Source organism: Bos javanicus, chromosome 12, assembly GCF_032452875.1.
Source record: "Bos javanicus breed banteng chromosome 12, ARS-OSU_banteng_1.0, whole genome shotgun sequence".
Classification (NCBI taxonomy): Eukaryota; Metazoa; Chordata; class Mammalia; order Artiodactyla; family Bovidae; genus Bos; species Bos javanicus.
Window position 1 is genome coordinate 85921487 of NC_083879.1, and position 20198 is coordinate 85941684.

General features: G+C 56.6%; 1 protein-coding gene and 1 long non-coding RNA gene across 2 annotated transcripts; one reads left to right on the forward strand and one right to left on the reverse strand.

Moving 5' to 3' along the window:
* The first annotated feature begins 782 nt into the window (after positions 1-782).
* Positions 783-10988, forward strand: TEX29 (testis expressed 29). The gene is made up of 6 exons (XM_061435395.1): positions 783-926; positions 1006-1100; positions 2468-2578; positions 9086-9155; positions 9911-10074; positions 10822-10988. Exons 2-6 carry the CDS (start codon positions 1043-1045, stop codon positions 10860-10862), a joined length of 444 nt encoding a protein of 147 aa, XP_061291379.1. The 5' UTR covers positions 783-926; positions 1006-1042; the 3' UTR covers positions 10863-10988.
* Positions 10989-12906: 1918 nt separating this feature from the next.
* On the reverse strand, positions 12907-14701 carry LOC133258620 (uncharacterized). Its single transcript, XR_009740104.1, has 2 exons — positions 13857-14701; positions 12907-13204 (listed from the first exon to the last, which is right to left on the reverse strand). It is a non-coding gene; the product is annotated as an uncharacterized LOC133258620 (long non-coding RNA).
* Positions 14702-20198: the final 5497 nt, after the last annotated feature.

Below are 20198 nucleotides of genomic sequence, written 5' to 3' on the forward strand. Positions count from 1 at the left end.
CGTGTTTGGTCGTGGCCCTCGTTTAATTTTCCCTGGGTGATCATGTTATCCCAGGCTGCCTCTTGCCTCCTGACGGTCCTTCCAGACGACGCTGTGAAGATAGCTCACTCTGCTCTGCACAGACCCTCTTCTGTCGCCTGGCTTCACGCCGTGTGAAGGCCAAAGCCCCGCGTGACCCGCTTGCCTGCTCCTGCTTGGTCTCTGGCCTCCCCTCGCCTGCCGTCCTTGGATTGCAAGTAGATTCAGCCAGTCCATCCTAAAGGAGATCAGTCCTGAGTGTTCATTGGAAGGACTGATGTTGAAGCTGAAGCTCCAATACTTTGGCCACCTGAGGCAAAGAGCTGACTCATTTGAAAAGACCCTGATGCTGGGCAAGATTGAAGGCAGGAGGAGAAGGGAACGACAGAGGATGAGATGGTTGGATGGCATCACTGACTCAATGGGCATGAGTTTGAGTAAACTCCAGGAGTTGGTGATGGACAGGGAGGCCTGGAGTGCTGTGGTTCACGGGGTCCCAAAGAGCCAGACAGGACTGAGCGGCTGAACTGAACTGAACTGAACTGCGTGCCGTCCAGAGGCACGCCGGGTCCTCCAGGGCTCTCAGCTTCACCAGGCCTGCCTCGCCCCAGGGCCTCGGGGCCTCAGCCTTGCGGGACCGGGTTCTGCAGAGGAGACTGGCTGGGCAGCGGGACGGGCGTCGTGCAGGCAGGGGCTCGGGGCGGGGTCCGCAGGCCGCTTCCCCCCGCTCGGCCTCTGTGTGACGTCACGGGGCCTGTGTGACGTCACAGCCGGCAGGCGGGCCTGCCCTGGCCGGTGCCGAGGTGGGTGGGGCGCTGGGCAGTCCTTTGCTTGGTCCCAGCGCTGCTGTGCACGTGGAGCGTGTCGTGAGGCGCGTGGCCGGGGCTCGGCCAGGACATGCCTGCCAGGTGGGCCCGGGCCCCCGCTGGCCGCCCCCGTCCCGTGCCGGCCAGGCCGGGGCCCCGCACTGACCAGCTCTCTCCCCAGGTTCCCGTGACCCCTCGGCCCTCCTTCAGCTGCTACGATGAGATATGCGCCCGAGTTCAAGAAGTCCCCCTCGCACCTCCTGAAGAAATTTGCAGGTGACTAGCTAGCCTGCAGGGGCGGCGGCCGGCCCGGCCCGGGGTGGGCGGGGACTGTGCATCCCCGACAACGGGGGACACGCGGACAGCGAGGGGCCCTGAGGGCCGGGCCTTTCCAACCACGCCCACACCTCTCCCTTCTCCATCGAGTGACCCGTCCAGGGGCCCCTCGGAGGACTCGCCGCAGCGTGCCCAGGGACCCGGGGGCCGGCCTCCACACTGGGAGGGCGGGGCGCTCCTGAGCTGGAGGGCAGGGCCGCGGGCCGAGGTGGGGTCAGAGAGGGTCCCAAGGCTGGACTGAAGTGACTTAGCAGCAGCAGCAGCAAGGCAGGAAGGCCAGGTCAGAGCTGTTGGCGTCCCCAAACCCTCGCTTCACTGCCGTGGAGACTGGACATAAAGGAGACCCCCTAAGATGGCTTACATCTGGTTTCCCAGGGATGTCCCGAGTGGGCTTCCCCCCACAGGAGGCTCTCTGCCTGGGACGGGGTACCCTGATAACCTCCTTCACCTGGGCTGTCCAGGGAGCCCTCCTCCCCCATCTGTTTGGGGAGCCTGCCCCCCAACCTGGGTCTGTCTGGGGAGCCTGATCCCCCCATCTGTCTGGGGAGCCTGTCCCTGGGGATCCTTCCCCCACCAGGTCTGTCTGGGGAGCCTGTCCCCCACCTCTGTCTGGGGAACCCGCCCCCTCCAACCCCCTCCCTTCTATCTGGGGAGCCCCCGCCACCTGTCTGTCTGGGCAGCCCTGATGCAGGCCCGCAGGACGTGAGCGGCTCTCACACCCGAGGCACACGTCTGGTTCTGGACTCTTTCTAAGCCCAGGTTTCACCTCTGGGAACCAGGATGCAGGACTCCCGACTGCAGGAGCCAGACCGGAGGAGGGCGGGGAGGGGACCAGTGGGGCGGCCGTGGCCCTTGAGGGTCCTGCCCGTCCGTGCAGCTCACGCGGCCCCGGGCCCTGAGCTCTGTCCTTCTCAGAGGACTTCTGAATTCTGAAATGACCCACGGCATCATCGCTTTCACACACCCTGTGCTTACACCTGACTTGGGAACACTTCCTGCCCCAGCTCCCAGCGCCCATGGTGTCAGACCTTCATTCCTGGTCTCTCTGTGGAGCTCGGAGCCTGGCGAGCTCTTGCCGAGATGCGTTAGTTCTTAGTCACTGGAGGACCCCGCGTTATCCTGTGTAATTAACTTGACGCTAATTTGTTCAGAAATTGCATTCTTTCCAGATCGGACTCTCAGAGTGAGGTCTGTGTGACACGCAGCGAAGACCATAGCAAAACCCACCGCGCGTCCCTGCCCTGCACTCCTCGGAGTCCGCGGGGGCTGCAGCCGCAGGGGATGCCCTCCTTATGTCTGCTTTGCAGTGTGCGACATCCCGCTGTACGACATATGTGACTACAACGTCAGCAGGGATCGCTGCAAGGAGCTTGGCTGCTGCTTTTATAAAGGCATCTGCTACGAGAAGGCTGTGCCCAGTGAGTATGCCCCCCCGGGCCTGGGACAGCAGAGCCCCCGCGGGCCTGGGGTGGCAGAGCCCTGCGGGCCTGGGACGGCCTGCCCGCCTCGCCCCGGTCCCCCTTGCTGGACGGGCCTCCTTCCACGTCCCCTGGCCACATCACCCTGCTTGGTGCCACCCAGAAAAGAGTGCTTGGAGGGGCTGGCTGGGGGCCTTCAGCCACGGGGAACATTCACTGCCTGGAGGGCTTACGCGCTACTGCAGGGGTTTCTTTGAGCTCCCTCCATCCTGGGGGCGTAGAAGGCTGAGCTGGAGCCCCTGGGTCCACAGAAAGAGCTGGCTCGGGCCGGGGCCCCTTGCACGGTGCGCAGGGACACACCTGACCCAGTGGGGGTCGCGGCCGCAAGGGCCCAGGACGGGCCACCGTCAAGGGTCAGAATAAGACGTCAACCCGACACAGCTCTGCTCCCCATCCTGAGCCCGGGGACGGACCTGGGGGTCAGGGTGAGACTGGCAGGGATGCCCGGGAGGGTGGGGGCCTGAGCCGGGGAGTGGCCACACCCCCAGGCCAGGCAGTGTGGAGGGCACCCCGGGAAGCAGGACTCGGGGGGTGGCCTGAAGCAGGTGGGGAGTGGGGAGGAGGAGGTGAGCCACGAAGCCTGGACCCCAAGGGACGCTGCCACGGCGCTCTCTGGATTTTCTGCCTCTGCTCATCTGGATTAGTGTCTCTGAGCCCTCAAGCTCCACTTGGTGGTACATGCATTTTCCTGGCCCGTATGCCTCCCTTTTAGAAGGAGGGGTGAGGGCTTGAGGACTTTGGGGAAGGGCACACGGTCTCGGGAACAGGCAGTCTGCAGGAGGCCTCATCAGACGCAGGAAAGAGCCCCGGGCACTGGCTGCGGACCCTCAACAGCTCGGACGCTTTGGGAAATGTATCCCAGGCCCCTGCCCCCCGGGGGGCATGCTGTGCTCTGCGGCCCGCCAGGTCTCCTCTCTGGTCCCAGGGGGGCTCAGCCCCCCACCCCCAAGACCTGCCTTCTGGTTCCTGGAGCTGGGAAGCCACTGCCCCAGGGGGCAGGCAGTCCCACTTAAAACGTCACTCCAGCGCCTTCAAGAAAGTGATGTTCTAGGCAAAACAGTTCAAGAAGCTAAAGCATTGGCAAGATCTGGGTTCAGTCAAATGGGGAGCAGTGTCTTCCCGTGGGGTGAAGATTTGGTACTTAGGTCAAAAGAGGCATCAGTTTGGCTCAAAAAAGAGGCAGAAAAGAGGCTGTATATTTGGGACACTCCATTGGAAAAGCCCCTGATGCTGGGAAAGATTGAAGGCAGAAGGAGAAGGGGGCGACAGAGGCTGAGGTGGTTGGATGGCATCACCGACGTGATGGACACGAATGAGCTTGCGTGGGCTCCGGGAGCTGGTGATGGACAGGGAGGCCTGGCGTGCTGCAGGCCGTGGGGTCGCACAGTTGGACACGACTGGGCTGGTGTCCCAGGATCTCTGAGGCCCTGTTAATTCGTCCTGACTCTGTTTCTCTCTGATCCTCAGACCGCACGCTCTTGGTGGACCTATCTTTGGCTTTGCCGACTGTTTTCTTTTGTGGCTGAAATCGACCAGTTTGCTCCTCTGGTGAGACTTTAGTTTCCAGGATTATACATTCAACCTCAGAATTTCTATTTGGTTCCTTTTTTAATTAAATAATTTCTCTCTTTTTGTTGGTGAGACATCATTCTCATACTCTGTCCTTCAGATATGGCCGCCTTTAGTTCTCTGAGCCTGTTTAAAATAAAGTCTCTGCCCAGTAAGCCTAATATCTGGGCTTCCTGAGAGACCATTTCTATTGATGGCCTTTTTCATATCATGTACAATGGCCATATTTTCGTGTTACTTTGCATGTGTCATATCTTTTTTGTTGTTGTTGAAAACCAGACATTTAAATTATATAATGTGGTGACTCTGAAAACCAGGTTCCCCTGCCTCCTAAACCTCTCGCTGGGGCTGGGTCATTGTCTAACAGTACTTTTCTAAGTGGATTCTGTAGCGTCTGTTTTCTTTGAAGCTCACTGAAGACTCTCTTTGGTTAGCCTAGTGGTCAGCTAGTATCTGGACAGAATCCTCTGTAGATGCCCGGAAATAATCATCTCCCAGTCTCCGCCAAGGGCCCTGTGTGTGGGTCGGGACCCCGTGTCACCCAGGTGGTCCCCAGCTCTGCCTTAGTCTCCGCTTCCTGCTTGCACGGAACCTGAAGCTCAGCCAGCAGGGTGAGCCTGGGACCGCCTCTGCTCTCCTAGGGCTGCTCCCTGCCTTCCGAGGGCTGCATCACAGCTCTCCGAGTCTCCCTGGAGACGACCGCTCCCCAGGCTTTCCCGCGAAGCTTTCTGCTCAGCCTGTTGTTTGCCCCGAGCTGCTGTCAACCACGTCAGCCGCTGTGGTTTCGACAGTCGCCTCTGATTGCTTCCAGCCGACCGTAATTTGCTGCTTCTGGCATTTTCCATCCTTTTGTTGCCGTTTTGCGGTTTTGGTGGTTGGACACATCTCACTATGTGGAGAGCAGCCAGTCTGGCTCACTTTGTCTCCATCATGGAGTTTCTCTTCTTAGAGGATGTTGGTGTCCTAAGCCCATATGCGGCTTAGTTTTTCTGAGACGTGTACCGTGGGAAGCTCCTAAAAGCAGGAAACTTTAACACCCAAGGGTAGTGGGTTTGCTCTTCAATCTTCTATATATAAAGATGCAAAAGACATTAAATTCCCAGGTCAAGTCCCAGGACAGATCACTGCTGCTGTTCAGTCGCTCAGTCGTGTCTGACTCTGCGACCCCATGGCCTGCAGCACGCCAGGCTTCCCTGTCCTTCACCAACTCCTGGAGTTTGCTCAAACTCATGTCCACTGAGCGGGTGATGCCATCCTCTGTCGTCCCCTTCTCCTCCTGCCTTCAGTCTTTCCCAGCATCGGTTCGTCGTTTTGGCCCCTGTGTGCTCACATCCTAATGAAATGGAGCCCTAATAGCATGAAGCAATGACACGGATCATTCAAGGAAGATCGCAGCCAGCGAGAGAACAGAAACTCAAGCTGATGCTTTTTCTTCTTTCATCTGTTCCGTCTCTGAGCATCTTCTCATCAGAATTTCGTGGTGGGAGCTGGCCACTTGTAAATGTTTGTATTTGAGACATAGTGTAAATTGGTACCATCACCTATCACTTATTTGAAAAATAAGCCTTATTCTTTTCAGCACCTAAATTACTAGTGTCTCTAAGGAACCTAGAAAAGAACACAAACCCAGGAATTTTCTGTCCTTGAAGAGGGCTCATTGTTCTACAAGTGGGTATGTCATTTTTTGCATGGAGGCGAGGACTGAGCCTCTTTCCATCCTTTTGGTTATAACACACGAGTCGTGTGGGCTGGGCCTTTCTTCCGACTTCCCTCGAGTTTGCGAGCGTGGCCCGTCTGTGGGCAGAGCCTGGGCAGCGAGCCCTGCACTGGGCTCTCACCGTGCCCTCGGTACTTTTCGTTTCTTTGACATTTTCTCGTTTAAGAGGCACGTGAACCTTTGTGCTGTAAGTTGTAGTGTTCCGTGACAGGGTATTATGAGCTCTTTGTGCTCATAATTCCATGTTATGAAAACCTTTCACCAACTTCTTAAATTGGCTGGTTTGAAGTGCACTTCGTGTTATGGCATAATCTGTATTATTAAGAACGTGAACTTGGGGAATTAGCATTAGATCTTTGAGAAAGAAATGGGGACTCAAGGAGAATGACTTGCTTTCAGTCTTCAGCTTGAGTTTCGGGTACACCATTTAACCTGTCATTTTTTTTTCCTCTAAGTATGTGACTTCAGTTTCTTTGTGGGACTTGCTGAGACAATTTCAAAACTTTTGTTTAACTATCTGGGGGAGGCTTTGCCAAGATATTTTTTCAATTGCTGCTGTTTCTGAGTGATCAATCATAATATGTGTTATATGATAAATCGCACATATTGCTTGCCACTGATGGATGCTGGCTGGAGATTGTGCAGAGAGAATCATTGAGATTCAGTCTCTGCCTTCAAGAGCTCGACCTCAAGAAAGAAAAGTACTTGCACCAAGATACCGAAGATACAACCGACAGTTGAAAACTAAAACTTTTAACCAACTAAATCCGCGTGTCTCTCTAACAGGGATCCACTTACATTTAGATTCTGAATCCCTTTCATAAACCAGGACACAAATAGATTCTGAATTTCTTTCATGAAACGGGACACAAATCACACTAAGGAACAGCTGCTTCTGGGAATGCAAGAACGTGTGGGCTGCTGTCTTCTCCCTGGGTGGTGGTTTAGTTGCTCAGTCATGTCCAGCTCTTTTGTGACCCCGTGGACTGTAGCCCACCAGGCTCCTCTGTCCATGGGATTCTCCAGGCAAGAACACTGGAGTGTGTGTCGCCATTTCCTCCTCCAGGGGCTCTTTCTGACACAGGGACTGCAGGCGGATTCTTTACCATCTGAGCCCCAGGGGCTTCCTCTTCTTCGCTTGGAAGCTCCTGTCTCCTGCACTGCAGGCGGATTCTTTACCATCTGAGCCCCAGGGGCTTCCTCTTCTTCGCTTGGAAGCTCCTAATTCACTCTTAGGCTTGGTTTCAGTTCCGTTCATTCGACACCGTTTAAAGCGCGTTGACTGCACGGAGGTCTAGGAACTGCCCCGTATTATCTATCACCAGGTGATGAATTACCAAGCTTAATGGCTTTAAGCAGCAATTCAGAGGCTTGGCTGGGTGGTTTGGGCTTAGGTGGCTCACGAGACCGCATTTAAGATTTCGGGAGGGGGTGGTTGTCTGAGGCCAGCCCGGGGCTGGACGAGCTGCTTTGAGGCTCTCAGTCTGCTGCGGGGCAGCACTGGGTGTGCACAGAAGCCTGCTCCACGCCACAGGTCAGCTCGCAGCTGTGAGATGCTGTGAGATGCTCTTCCCTGAGGCCAGCGGCCGGACCATGAGCTGGGCTGCAGCCGCAGTGACCCTGACCTTGGAGGTCGCGTCCCCCTGCAGTGCCCAGTTCAGAGGTCACCACGGGAGTGTCTACACCACTGCGTTCATACTGGGGGTAAGAAACATGAGGCAGGTTATCATAGTCCTGGAGGCGAGGAGGTGAGCCCAGGGGAACGCCTTTCCACAGCCAAGGCATTGGGGACAGAAAAAAGCCAACTGCCAGGAGGCGCCTCCAGCAAGAAGCTCCCAGCCGGTCATGGTCCTGGGGCGGCGGCTGCCCCCAAGCACCCCCACGCCCTCTGCCTGTGAACTTGCTCGTGAGAGCCTGCCGCATACTCAGCCCCTGCTCACCGCGCTGGGTGGCGTCGCCCCTTTCCATTTCCTGACTCGAGCCTCACATCTGGGACCCCGCGGCCCCAGGGAACCACCAGCGAGGATGCTGTCTGATGCTGCTGTTACTGGGTCAGGGGCAGACGGCTCAGAGGAAGGAGGAAGCGAGGGACTGAAGAGGTCACGTCACACGTTGGGTCGGCATTCGCCAGCCGGCTGCTCCCTTGCTTGGAGAAAGGGTAAAGGGTCGGCGAGGAGGCCAGCTGAGCATGCTGATGGCCCAGCCAGGGTCAGGGCTCAAGCTCCTTGCATAGGGCACTGTGCAGGCCCACCTGCCTGCCTCGCTCCTTAAAATCCTGGCCTGAGCCTCACAAGAACGCGGGGACAGAACCAGGGGGAGATGGTCCAAGTGCCTCCACGCGGAGCTCCTAGGCCCCAGGGACGTGGGTCCTGCCCTTCAGTCGTCCGAGTCCCGAGCTGGCTGGCGGAAGGAGGCCCAGCATCAGTCCGTAGGGAAGGCTGGCCCCCTGGACCCGCCTGTGAGCCTGGGCACTGAGAGGGCCCCCAAGGTGGAGGACCACCCCCCGCCCCGGAAGGCCTGGGGGTCGCCCAACTCCTCCCTCCCTCTCCTTCCCAGGAGTGGACAAGGGCTGAGAGTTCACACCCATAAGGGGTGCTCCTGCACAGGGACACTCGGGGGGCATGGTTGTCCTGAGTCACCTTGAGAAGCACAGGGCCTTCCTTTGGGGGCTAGTCTGGAGAAGGTGGGAGCCACTGGGGGCAGTGGCCACCCCTCATGGATAAAGGAGTCAGACTGAAATTTGCAGTCAGACCTGTGCAATTTGTCACCTGAAAGCGCCTCCTAATGTCTTGGTACAACTGACCTGTGTACTGAGGGACCATTTCCAGGAAGGCCAGGACAGAGGGAGGCCAGGGCAGGGGGCAGCCCAGGTCCCAGGAGGCTGGGTGCTGCTGATTCTGGAGGACAGATGGACAGAATGTTTGGACAGACATCCAGACAGATGGACGGCCCACCCCATCACTGTCCTCAGGGGACGGTTCTAGGGGGCCCTCACGAGGGCCAGCTCGGGTCCTTGGATGCGTTTCCGGGGGAGGAAGGGGCAGAGGCTAAGCCGGGCTGGGGGCGTGGCCGGCGGCGGGCGGGGGGCGTGGCCGCCGCTGGGAAGCAGGCGGCTTTGGGGAGACGCTGGCCCGCAGTGACGCCCAGGAACTGTTTTCCAGCTTACGTGCAGGTGTTTTCCGCCCTGATCGTGATCATCGCTGGGGCTTTTGTCATCACCATCATTTACAGGTCAGCGCTTTCCTTCTCTGAACCTCACCTGCGGGCCCGAGGGGACAGGAACAGGGTGCTGTGTGGGCGGGCGGCTCCCAGACTTGCTGCGGTGTGGGCGACGAGGAGGGCCGTCTTTGGGCATGAGCCGGCCAGGGTGCGCGCTTTCCTGCCCAGCACCCTCAGGGCTGATGCCAGCGGCACTGAAGGACGCTGGTGCCAGCCTGGCTCCTCGCATCTCAGCCTCACGGCCAGTGAGCGCGGTCTGCAGGCCGCCAGGCCCCACCCTCGGCCTGCGCGGTTGCGCGGCAGGCTTGTGCTCAGGCATGCGTCGGGGGTGCGTGTTAGTGGTCAGGACCCGCCCTCCAGGCCCCGCAGCTGCCACAGGTCCTCAGGCAGGGCCGGACTGCAGCCTGCACTCGGGCCCCCGGCCCCTGTCCCGTGAATGGAAGCCGGTGAGGCTGGTTGAACCACTCCAGACGACGGCGAGGAAAAAGCATGTTCCTCCTCCAAGTGGAGCCGGGTGGCACCTCTGTGGCCCGGCCTGGCCGTGACCGTGGCCCACGCACACCCGGCCCGCTCCCTGTGTGTCTGTGGGAGCTTGGGTGCCACGCGCCCGGTGAGTCTGGAGCTTGTGTGAAACAAAGCTGAGGCGACAGAGCATTTCTCCGTCAAACCCGCGGGCAGGGTCGTGAACGCTGTGATGCTGCGGGTGTGTCCCGATGGAAGGCCGGGCGGCCCCTCGGGGTCCCCATCCTTTTCTCTCTGCCCATCAGAGTCATCCAGGAGAGCCGGAGAGAAAAGGAAGTCCCCACGGAGGCGCCTGTGTCGGCCAAGTCCAGCGTCCAGGTGGAGACGCAGCCCCCCAGCAGCGCGGGGGCGGGCTCGAAGGCCCCGAGCGTGGAGAGGCCGCAGTCCAAGGAGAGCGGCCCGGAGGACGGTAAGGCGGCGGGCCAGCCGGCTTCACTTCTGGCGAGAGCGCCTCTGCTAGAGACCCTCGGCCTCCACCCCGGCCCCGCGTGTGCTGCTCGCCTGCTAGCCTGAACAGGAGCACGATCTGTCTTCTCCGACCCGGAGGGTGGGCTTGTGAGGTGGGCTCCGCCCGTGGCATGGCTTCCGTCCACAGCGTCCTCCCTTTCCTGCCCCCGGGCCTGGCAGGCAGGGGGCGCAGGGCGGTGGGCTGACCTCTCTCAGGAGCTGGCTGGAAGCCGGCAGTCTCAGAGCACCGCCGCCTGGGACACGTCCTGCCCGTGCTGGTTCCCAGGAAGCCCCTTGCCCTCGCAGGCAGGCAGCTTTGGCCGGAGCCCCTGGCAGGTTCCAGGAGACGTGGCCGCGGTGACCAGCTGTCCTGGGCCGTGGTCGGTGGGAGTCAGCCTCGGGCTCTCACTGTCCCAAGGGGCAGCGAGCAGGCTGCCTGGCTGTCCTCTGGGACCTGGCTGCAGCCCTGGGGGGCCTGCAGGCTTGGTGCTCACTTCCCATGGGGGTGCTCTTCGGGGGCTGCAGAGGCTCTGGCCCCAGGACTCAGCGGAGAGACCCCAGTGGGGGAGGCAGAGACCCAGCTGCCAAGCGCGCTTCTGAGTGAATCGCATCCCTGCAGCTGCATCCACAGGCCCTGGAGGGTCTCCCCCTTGGGTGGCCGAGAGTCCCACTCAAAACCCACTTCTCTCTGTTTTATCTTTAAATCCAGCGAGTCTCATAGTAACAGAGGAGGAGGAAACAGAGGACTGAGGCGCGAGACAGAGGCTGAGTGATGACGGGAGGAAAACTCTGACCGCGGTGGGGCGGCCGGGGAACGGCCGAAATATTTTGTAGAGTGACCACCGGTGAGAGAAAATAAAGGTATTTTGAAATGCTTGTGCTCTGTGTTGGGTCCCCAAAGCTTGTTTTTCTGCCTCAGGAGGGAGCAACCCCTGAGCTGAGACCGGGCCCCAGGAGCTTGCGTTCTCAACGCTCAGCTTGTTCCAACCTGGGCCAGGCAGCCCACGGTGCCAGCTCACCCCCACCCAGGGTGGGCTGCCGGCTCAAGACGGGTGGTCACTCAGACCCACAGGGAAGTCAGGCCTGGCCCATTTTACATGTCAGATTGACGGGCCGCTGGGTGTCAGGGACACGGTCATATGTTATTCTGGATATTTCTGGATGAGGTTTCTGGGTGGGGAAGGTGGACTGAGGGGACCACAGCCCCTCCCTAGTGAGGGTGAAGGTGTAAGTGTCTCTCAGTCGTGTCCGACTCTTTGCAACCCTGTGGACTGCTCCTCTGTCTGTGGGATTCTCCAGGCCAGAATACTGAAGTGGGGTGCCATTCCCTTCTCCAGGGGATCTTCCCAATTCAGGGATGGGACCCGGGTCTTCCGCATGGTGGGCAGATTCTTTCCCTGGGTGGGCCTCTGCGGTCCGTCCTGAACAGAAGGAGGAAGGAATAGGCTGACCCTCCCATCGAGGGAATTCCTCATGCCCGCCCTGGCTGCCTTTGAACCGAGACATCATCTTTCTCCTGCTTCGGAGTCAAGCTGAGACGGCTCTGCCCCGGTCTTGGGCCTGACGGACGCAGCCTGGCGCGGGCGGCAGAGACTCTGCTGGGCCAGGGCTGCTGGCGCTTCTCGGGATGTGTCCGCCCCCAGTTCCTGTCAGTCAGTCAGTCGGTCGGTCTCGGGCTGATTCTGTTCCTCTGGGGAACCTGACCAGGACCCAGCTGGGTAGTAGAGAACCTGGCCTCAGCCCAAAGAGAGACCTGGCGCCTGAGGTCCCTGCTGAGCCATGGAGTGTCCCAAGTATAGGCGTGTCTTGTGATGGGGCGAGGGGGCTGGGCCTAGGTCATACCCACACGGTGACTCGGGTGGGGGACTGGCCACAGAGAGACCAGCCCTGGATCTCAGCCTGACCTCTGGGAGGACAGAAGGCTGGAGATCGGGCAGCGATTCAGCCACGTCTGTGATGAAGCCACCGCACACACTCAGAGGTTGAGGCTGAGCCAAGCGCCCCGGGCAGGGACCCCGTCGACCAGGCAGGGGGTGATGTGTCCTGACAACAGGGCTGCACCACCTGTGGACGCTCCCACCCCATCTCGTGTGCCTGCCTTGGCTAGAAAGGAAGAGATGCATCCGTTTGTTTTCCTGAACCTGTGATCGTGGGAGTCGTGCTTCCCTGAGCTCTGTGACTTGTTCTAGCAGATTGTGGGCCACGAGGGTGCTTGTGAAGGCCCCCGAGGGTGCAGCCAGCCGGCCTGGAGCACGGGCACTCCGGGGACCCCGGGATGATGGCCGGTGTTGGAGGGGACGGCTGGTCCCTCCGGTTGTGCGGTGTGGCCACCCCTTCCTCACCACAGTGACCTCCCTGGGTGGGAGGTGGGCTCAGCTCTGCTCCCCGCTGGGGTCAGGAGGACGCCCGCCCTGGCGCGGGGAGGGGGGCAGGCCTGCTCTGTGAATGCACAGAATGCGGCCCCTTGGCTGCAGATTGGGTGGAGAGGGTACCAGTCCTGGTCTCGGGTGTCTGAGGGAAAGCGGCCATCCTGCAGAGAGCCACCGGTCTAGAAGACTGGCAAGAGCCGCGCCCTGTCTTGCATCCTAAATCTCGGGACTGTGTGTTCTCCGCGGCTATCCACTGCCCCTCTACAGCGGGGAAGCCAGACAGCCCTCATCAGAGGGAACAACCCGCTTCCGTAACCGGCCCATCCACACGCTGACAGGTTATGTAACAGTTCTCATTGTCCTCACTGTCTAAGAATAAAAACACTTTATTCTCCAAGTAAGGCGGCGTACTCTATAATCTGATCTTTTGATGAAGCAAAGAAAAGCTGGTTTATTTTTAGATAATGAACGTGCTGATAAGTCCTAATTTGGCTCCAGCGCCTGTAAGCGCCCGACGCAGTCAGCCTGCGCCCCCTTCTCCGCGGGCACACGGGCGTGGCCGTGCCTCCGCCGGCACGTGGCAGCTTTCCGGGTCCGAGCCACACAGAGGCTGCTGTTCGTTCTCCACAAAGAAGAGAATTCAAGTCAGAGTGTTTTCTTTGGCTCAAAACTCTCCCTTCGCTCCCGTGATGATTTCTAGTCTGGCTTTTCTTGTGCTTGTCTCTAGGTTGCAAGCAAGTGGGTTTTAAAAATGAATCCTCATCTCTCGTCTCCATAGTGTGGTTTTAGGAATTAAGTGGGGGTCTGTTGGTAGAGGTAAAGAACCTGCCTCCCAATGCAGGAGACACAAGAGACGCGGGTTTGATCCCTGGGTAGGGAAGATGCCCTGGAGGAAGGCATGGCAACCCACTCCAGAGAATCGCATGGACAGAGGAGCATGGTGGGCTACAGTCCCTGGGGTCACAGAATCAGACACGACTGAAGTGACTGAGCACGCATGCACACACTTAGGATAAAGGTCACTCTGAGGGCAGAAGGCTCTGTGCCCCCTCCATGTGGTGAAAGTGTGAATGTGAAAGTGAAGTTGCTCAGTGTGTCTGACTCTTTGCAGCCCCATGGCCCGTAGCCCTCCAGGCGCCTCTGTCCATGGATTCTCTAGGCAAGAGTACTGGAGTGGGTTACCATTTCCTTCTTTAGGGGATCTTCCCGACCCAAGGATTGAACCCAGGTCTCCTGCATTGCAGGCAGATTCTTTACCCTTTGAGCCACTAAGGAAGCCCTAATACTGGAGTGGGTAGCCGTTCCTTTCTCCAGGGGAATCTTCCCAACCCAAGAATCGAACCCCGGTCTCCTGCAATGCAGGCAGATTCTTTACCAGCTGAGCCACCTGGGACGTGGGGGCCTCTTCCTTCTGGAGCCCGGCTGGCGCCCTGGGAGAGGCGTCGTGTCTCCCGGTCACAGAGGCGTCTGGACATGGAGAGGGACCAGAGCGAGTGGCTGAGCTTGGATGCTCAGCCCGGGCCTACTGGCCCGGGGTGTCTGGGGCGTCACAGGGGCAGCAGGCGAGGCTGTGGAGATGCCTGGGCCGCGGGGAGCCCCGCCTGACCCGACAGCCCACGCATAGTTTCATCCTGAGGGAGCACGGAAACCAGTCCTTTCTGTTGAATGAAGGATTTGGTTTCCAGGAAGCCTCTGCACGTGCCAGGCTCTGGGTGAGATAGACGAAACCCAGAGCTCCCCCGGGGATGCCGGGGCAGGACGTGCCGCCCGGGGACACGGCGGTGGTGGCACAGCTGCTAACTCCCGCGGGAAACACCGTCCCCAGCGGGGCGGCAGGCGGGGGAGGGGGCAGGGAGACGGCCCGCAGGCGCCCACAGCCGAGCCCAGGACGGGGTGATGGTTATGGGCCCTGAGGTCGGGAGGTGGTCCTGAGTGTCCACGCGGGTCCTGAGAAGCCGGGGCTCTCCGGGTGGGGTCAGAGGGCGACGCCCCCTCGAGGAGGGGCAGCGAGTCGTCCAACGCGCGGTGGAGCGGCGGTGAACCGGCGGGCGCAGTGCTTCCGGAAGCCGGAAGCGGGAGGGCCCGCCCCTTCCGGCACCGTGGGCGCAGCCCTGAGATGCCCGTGCTGTGGCCCGGAGAGGCTCGTGCTGGGCTTCTGGCCTCGGGGCCGTCAGAGGACCTGTGAGGAGAGGAGGCCACTGCACTTTCGCCGTCTCGGGCCCTGGGTGCCCCGTGTGCTCCGCCAGGGAACCCGTTAGAGACGCAGGCCCCTGTGTCGGCGCCAGCTGGGTCGAGGCCGGGCGTGCGTGTAAGAGCAGAGCTGGCCCTGCCCGCCCGGGGCCAGGCGAGCAGGGCGGGGAGGAGCGGAGGCAGGAGGACCCGGCTCAGCTCGTCTCCCCCTGAGCCGCGAGGCTCCTTCAGCCTGGAGCCTCCTCGGACGTCCTAGGAGACCACGAGAGAGGCTCTCTTGAAGATGACAGCCCGGCTACTAAAGAGTGTGCCTCCTCCATGTTCATCTGGTGATTCCTCACAGCACATTCAGGCTGCGTGGAGCAGGGCCGGGTCTCATCACACCACCTCTCCCAGGAGTCACCTTTGGGCAGCCCCGTGACTGCTGTCTGTTATCATTAACCACTTAGGATGACACCTCCCAGGCATGTCCGTTTCATGTTCCTCTCTTCTCCTTTTTGCTATTTTGCATATAAATACTCTGAAATTAGGTAAGTGTCCTCATTAAAATTCCCATTTATATATTCATTCCTTCACCCATATCCACGTGAACTCATGGTGCGATTGTTTAAAGGGCTATGCTCTGTTACTGTGTAGCCCCCATAGTTAGAGCTCTGATTTCTCCAGTAGTCATGTACAGATGTGAGAGAGCTGGACTATAAAGAAAGCTGAGTGCTGAAGTATTGATGCCTTTGAACTGTGGTGTTGGAGAAGACCCTTCAGAGTCCCTTGGACTGCAAGGAAATCCAACCAGTCCATCCTAAAGGAAATCAGTCCTAAATATTCATTGGAAGGACTGATGCTGAGGCTGAAGCGCTAATACTTTGGCCACGTGATGAGAAGAGCCAGCTCATTTGAAAAGACCCTGATGCTTGGAAAGATTGAAGGAGAAGGGGACAACAGAGAATGCGATGGTTGGATGGCATCACCGACTGGATGGACATGAGTTTGAGTAAACTCCGGGAGTTGGTGATGGACAGGGAGGCCTGGCGTGCTGCAGTCCATGGGGTTGCAAAGAGTTGACCATGACTTAGCAACTGAACAGCAGTTCTGTTTCCACCATCACTTACTTTGATGTGTGAATTCCGTATTCAGCCAGAGAAGCCCTGCAGGCAGCTCGTGCCCCTGGCCTGTCCCCACTGCTCCAGGAGAAGCTTCCTGCTCTCTGACATAATGCAGTATCCAGGTCCAGACCCGGGATCGGCCGTCTTTCCCAGGACCCTGGGTTCCTTTAGTGGGTCCCCCTTTATGCTTCAACTTGAGGGTCCAGCCGCAGACACGCTCGGCTGTGACGGGGGCAGAGGGCTCCTCCCTCACCCGCAGCAGGAGGCTGTCGCAGGGTTCCACCCCCACTGGCCCCCGTGGGACACCTTTGCCCCCAGGAGGGCAGGGGACCTGCCCGGGGCCTCCCCTCCGCCTGAGCAGAGGTCCCTGCTGGTTACCAAGGCCTTGTGCCTCCCTGCACTGCTGCTGCTTTTTTCTGGTGACTTAAAAAGCCCTGTGTATCTCTTCTGCTTCACATTAATCCCCGTGTTGCTTTATCGAACCATTTGTTGCCGCAGTGACTGTTGATTGCAGATGTACATCATTTCTCCCCCCGCCTTTTCAAGGGCCAATCACTATGGTAACCGTATTACGGAAAATTGCTTTGTCTCCTTAAAATACCCTTCAGAGAAAGGTCATTCAGTATTAACATTTTCCGACTAAACCTAGCGAAGTCAGCGATGGGAAGAACACATTCCCCGTGCCTGCGTGTTTTCAGGCTTGCAATTTCAGGAAACTCTCAGAACAGGACTGCATGTTGGGAGGAGAAAGCGTTCTCACACTGTGATACATGTGTATGCGTGCTTCAAATTTGAGAAAGTACGTGTATTTGGGTCAGTGGTTGCAGTGTGCACCTTAGTGGCTCTTGGGAGTGACTGATTGCCGGTTCCCGGTCCTCGGTGGGGGTTGAGGTGGAGACGGGCGCCCTGCTCCTGGCGGGCCTGGAGGAAGCCTGGAGCCCCAGGGTAAGACGGCCCTGCGGGCAGAGGGGCCCTGGAGCCCCAAAGCCCACGTGCGGCGCCCATGGAGGGCGGACCGTCCTGCTACGTGGGCGTCCTGCTAGGGCCCGGGGCGGGTCACACAACGGATCATGCTTTCTTGCTGTTTTCCACTGACCCTTGGGAGTTTTATGTAACCGCTCTTGGGTGGTAGGTTGTTCAATCCAGAAACCCTTGAGGATCGTGTTAAGGCTGTTTGAACACCTCTCTTATTTCCATTAGTCTCGAGCCGCTTTTCCCCTCCCCTCACGACGTGGACACCACACAGTCCAGCTGAGCTGTCTTGAGTGGTGTCCACGGCCTGGACTGCGTGCTGGTTTCCTTAGTATTCAGTTCAGGTCGAACGTTTCGGCGGGAGGGCTGCACAGATGATCTGTGTCCCTCCTGTCTTTTTGCATTGGCTAGCTCTAATCACTTGGCTGAGATGACTACCAGGCTTGCCCAGCATAAGCTGCGTGCTCCTTTCTGAAAATGATAAGAAATCTGTGGGGTGAGACACTGAAGCTGTGTGAACATCCAGCCCCCCAACAACCTTCACCCATGATTTTTGTCATCCTCAACTGTGGTTGCAGATATTCTAATTCTGTTGTTCCTCCTACATTTATAACTGACTTTCTTTTGTAAGTTCAGTTGAATTCAGTCGCTCAGGCATGTCCACGTCTTTGCGACCCCATGAACTGCAGCACGCCAGGCCTCCCTGTCCTTCACTAACTCCCGGAGTCTACCCAAAACCATGTCCATTGAGTCGGTGATGCCATCCAACCATCTCATCCTCTGTTGTCCCCTTCTCCTCCTGCCCTCAATCTTTCACAGCATCAGGGTCTTTTCAAATAAGTCAGCTCTTCTCACCAGGTGGCCAGAGTATTGGAGTTTCAGCTTCAGTATCAGTCCTTCAAATGAATGCTCAGAACTGATCTCCTTTAGGATGGACTGGTTGGATCTCCTTGCAGTCCAAGGGACTCTCAAGAGTCTTCTCCAACATCACAGTTCAAAAGCATCAATTCTTCAGCACTCAGCTTTCTTTATAGTCCAACTCTCACATCCATAGATGACTACTGGAGAAACCATAGTTTTGACTAGACGACCTTTGTCAGCAAAGTAATGTCTCTGCTTTTTAATAAGCTGCCTAGGTTGGTCAGAACTTTCCTTCTAAAGAGTAAGTGTCTTTTAATTTCACGGCTGCAGTCACCATCTGCAGTGATTTTGAAGCCCAGAAAAATAAAGTCTGACATTGTTTCCCCATCTATTTCCCATGAAGTGATGGGACCAGATGCCATGATCTTAGTTTTCTGAATGTTGAGCTTTAAGCCAACTTTTACACTCTCCTCTTTCACTTTCATCAAGAGGCTCTTTAGTTCTTCTTCACTTTCTGCCATAAGGGTGGTGTCATCTGCATATCTGAGGTTATTGATATTTCTCCTGGCAATCTTGATTCCAGCTTGTGCTTCTTCTAGTCCAGCGTTTCTCATGATGTACTCTGCGTATAAGTTAAATAAGCAGGGTGACAATATACAGCCTTGACGTACTCTTTTCCTATTTAGAACCAGTCTGTTGTTCCATGTCCAGTTCTAACTGTTGCTTCCAGACCTGCATACAGGTTTCTCAAGAGGCAGATCAGGTGGTCTGGTATTCCCATCTCTTTCAGAATTTTCCACAGTTTATTGTGATCCACACAGTCAAAGGCTTTGGCATAGTCAATAAAGCAGAAATAGATGTTTTTCTGGAACTCTCTTGCTTTTTCCATGATCCAGCGGATGTTGGCAATTTGCTCTCTGGTTCCTCTACCTTTTCTAAAACCAGCTTGAACATCTGGAATTTCATGGTTCACGTATTGCTGAAGCCTGGCTTGGAGAATTTTTGAGCATTACCTTACTAGTGTGTGAAATGAGTGCAATTGTGCAGTAGTTTGAGCATTCTTTGGCATTGCCTTTCTTTGGGATTGGAATGAAAACTGACCTTTTCCAGCCCTGTGGCCACTGCTGAGTTTTCCAAATTTGCTGGCATATAGAGTGCAGCACTTTCACAGCATCATCTTTCAGGATTTGGAATAGCTCAACTGGAATTCCATCAGCTCCACTAGCTTTGTTCGTAGTGATGCTTCCTAAGGCCCACTGACTTCACATTCCAGGATGTCTGGCTCTAGGTGAGTGATCACACCGTCGTGATTATCTGGGTCATGAAGATCTTTTTTGTACAGTTCTTCTGTGTATTCTTGCCACATCTTCTTAATATCTTCTGCTTCTGTTAGGTCCATACCGTTTTTGTCCTTTATCAAGGCCATCTTTGCATAAAATGTTCCCTTGGTATCTCTAATTATCTTGGAGAGATCTTCAGTCTTTCCCATTCTGTTGTTTTCCTCTATTTCTTTGCATTGATCGCTGAGGAGGGCTTTCTTATCTCTTTGCTATTCTTTGGAACTCTGCATTCAAATGGGTATATCTTTCCTTTTCTCCTTTGCTTTTCACTTCCCTTCTTTTCACAGCGATTTGTAAGGCCTCCTCAGACAGCCATTTTGCTTTTCTGCATTTCTTTTTCTTGGGGATGGTCTTGATCACTGCCTCCTGTACAATGTCATGAACCTCCATGCATAGTTCATCAGGCACTCTGTCTGTCAGATCTAGTCCCTTAAGTCTATTTCTCACTTCCCTTGTATGATTGTAAGGGATTTGACTTAGGTCATAGCTGAATGCTGTAGTGGTTTTCTCTACTTTCTTCAATTTCAGTCTGAATTTGGCAATAAGGAGTTCATGATCTGAGCCACAGTCAGCTCCCGGTCTTGTTTTTGCTGACTGTATAGAGCTTCTCCATGTTTGGCTGCAAAGAATATAATCAATCTGATTTCGGTGTTGACCATCTGGTGATGTCCCTGTGTAGAGTCTTCTCTTGTGTTGTTGGAAGAGGGTGTTTGCTATGACCAGTGTGTTCTCTTGGCAGAACTCTATTAGCCTTTGTCCTGCTTCATTCTGTACTCCAAGGCCAAATTTGCCTGTTACTCCAGGTGTTTCTTGACTTCCTACTTTTGCATTCCAGTCCCCTATAATGAAAAGGACATCTTTTTTGGGTGTTAGTTCTAAAAGGTCTTGTAGGTCTTCATAGAACCGTTCAACTTCAGCTTCTTCAGCGATAATGGTCAGGGCATAGACTTGGATTACTGTGATAGTGAATGGTTTGCCTTGGAAACGAACAGAGATCATTCTGTCATTTTTGAGACTGCATCCAAGTACTGTATTTTGGACTCTTTTTTTGACCATGATGGCTACTCCATTTCTTCCAGGGGATTCCTGCCCACAGTAGTAGGTATAATGGTCATCTGAGTTAAATTCACCCATTCCAGGCCATTTTAGTTCTCTGATTCCTAGAATGTCAACATTCACTCTTGCCATCTCTTGTTTGACCACTTCCAGTTTGCCTTGATTCATGGACCAGGTTCCTATGCAATATTGCTC

What these genes read in the sequence shown, in the direction of transcription:
- TEX29 (XM_061435395.1), top strand. Translation starts at nt 1,043, where the DNA reads ATGAGATATGCGCCCGAGTTCAAGAAGTCCCCCTCGCACCTCCTGAAG. An exon ending in CCTCCTGAAGAAATTTGCAG is followed by an intron (nt 1,101 to 2,467) that starts GTGACTAGCTAG and finishes TCTGCTTTGCAG; the next exon opens with TGTGCGACATCCCGCTGTAC. An exon ending in CTACGAGAAGGCTGTGCCCA is followed by an intron (nt 2,579 to 9,085) that starts GTGAGTATGCCC and finishes ACTGTTTTCCAG; the next exon opens with CTTACGTGCAGGTGTTTTCC.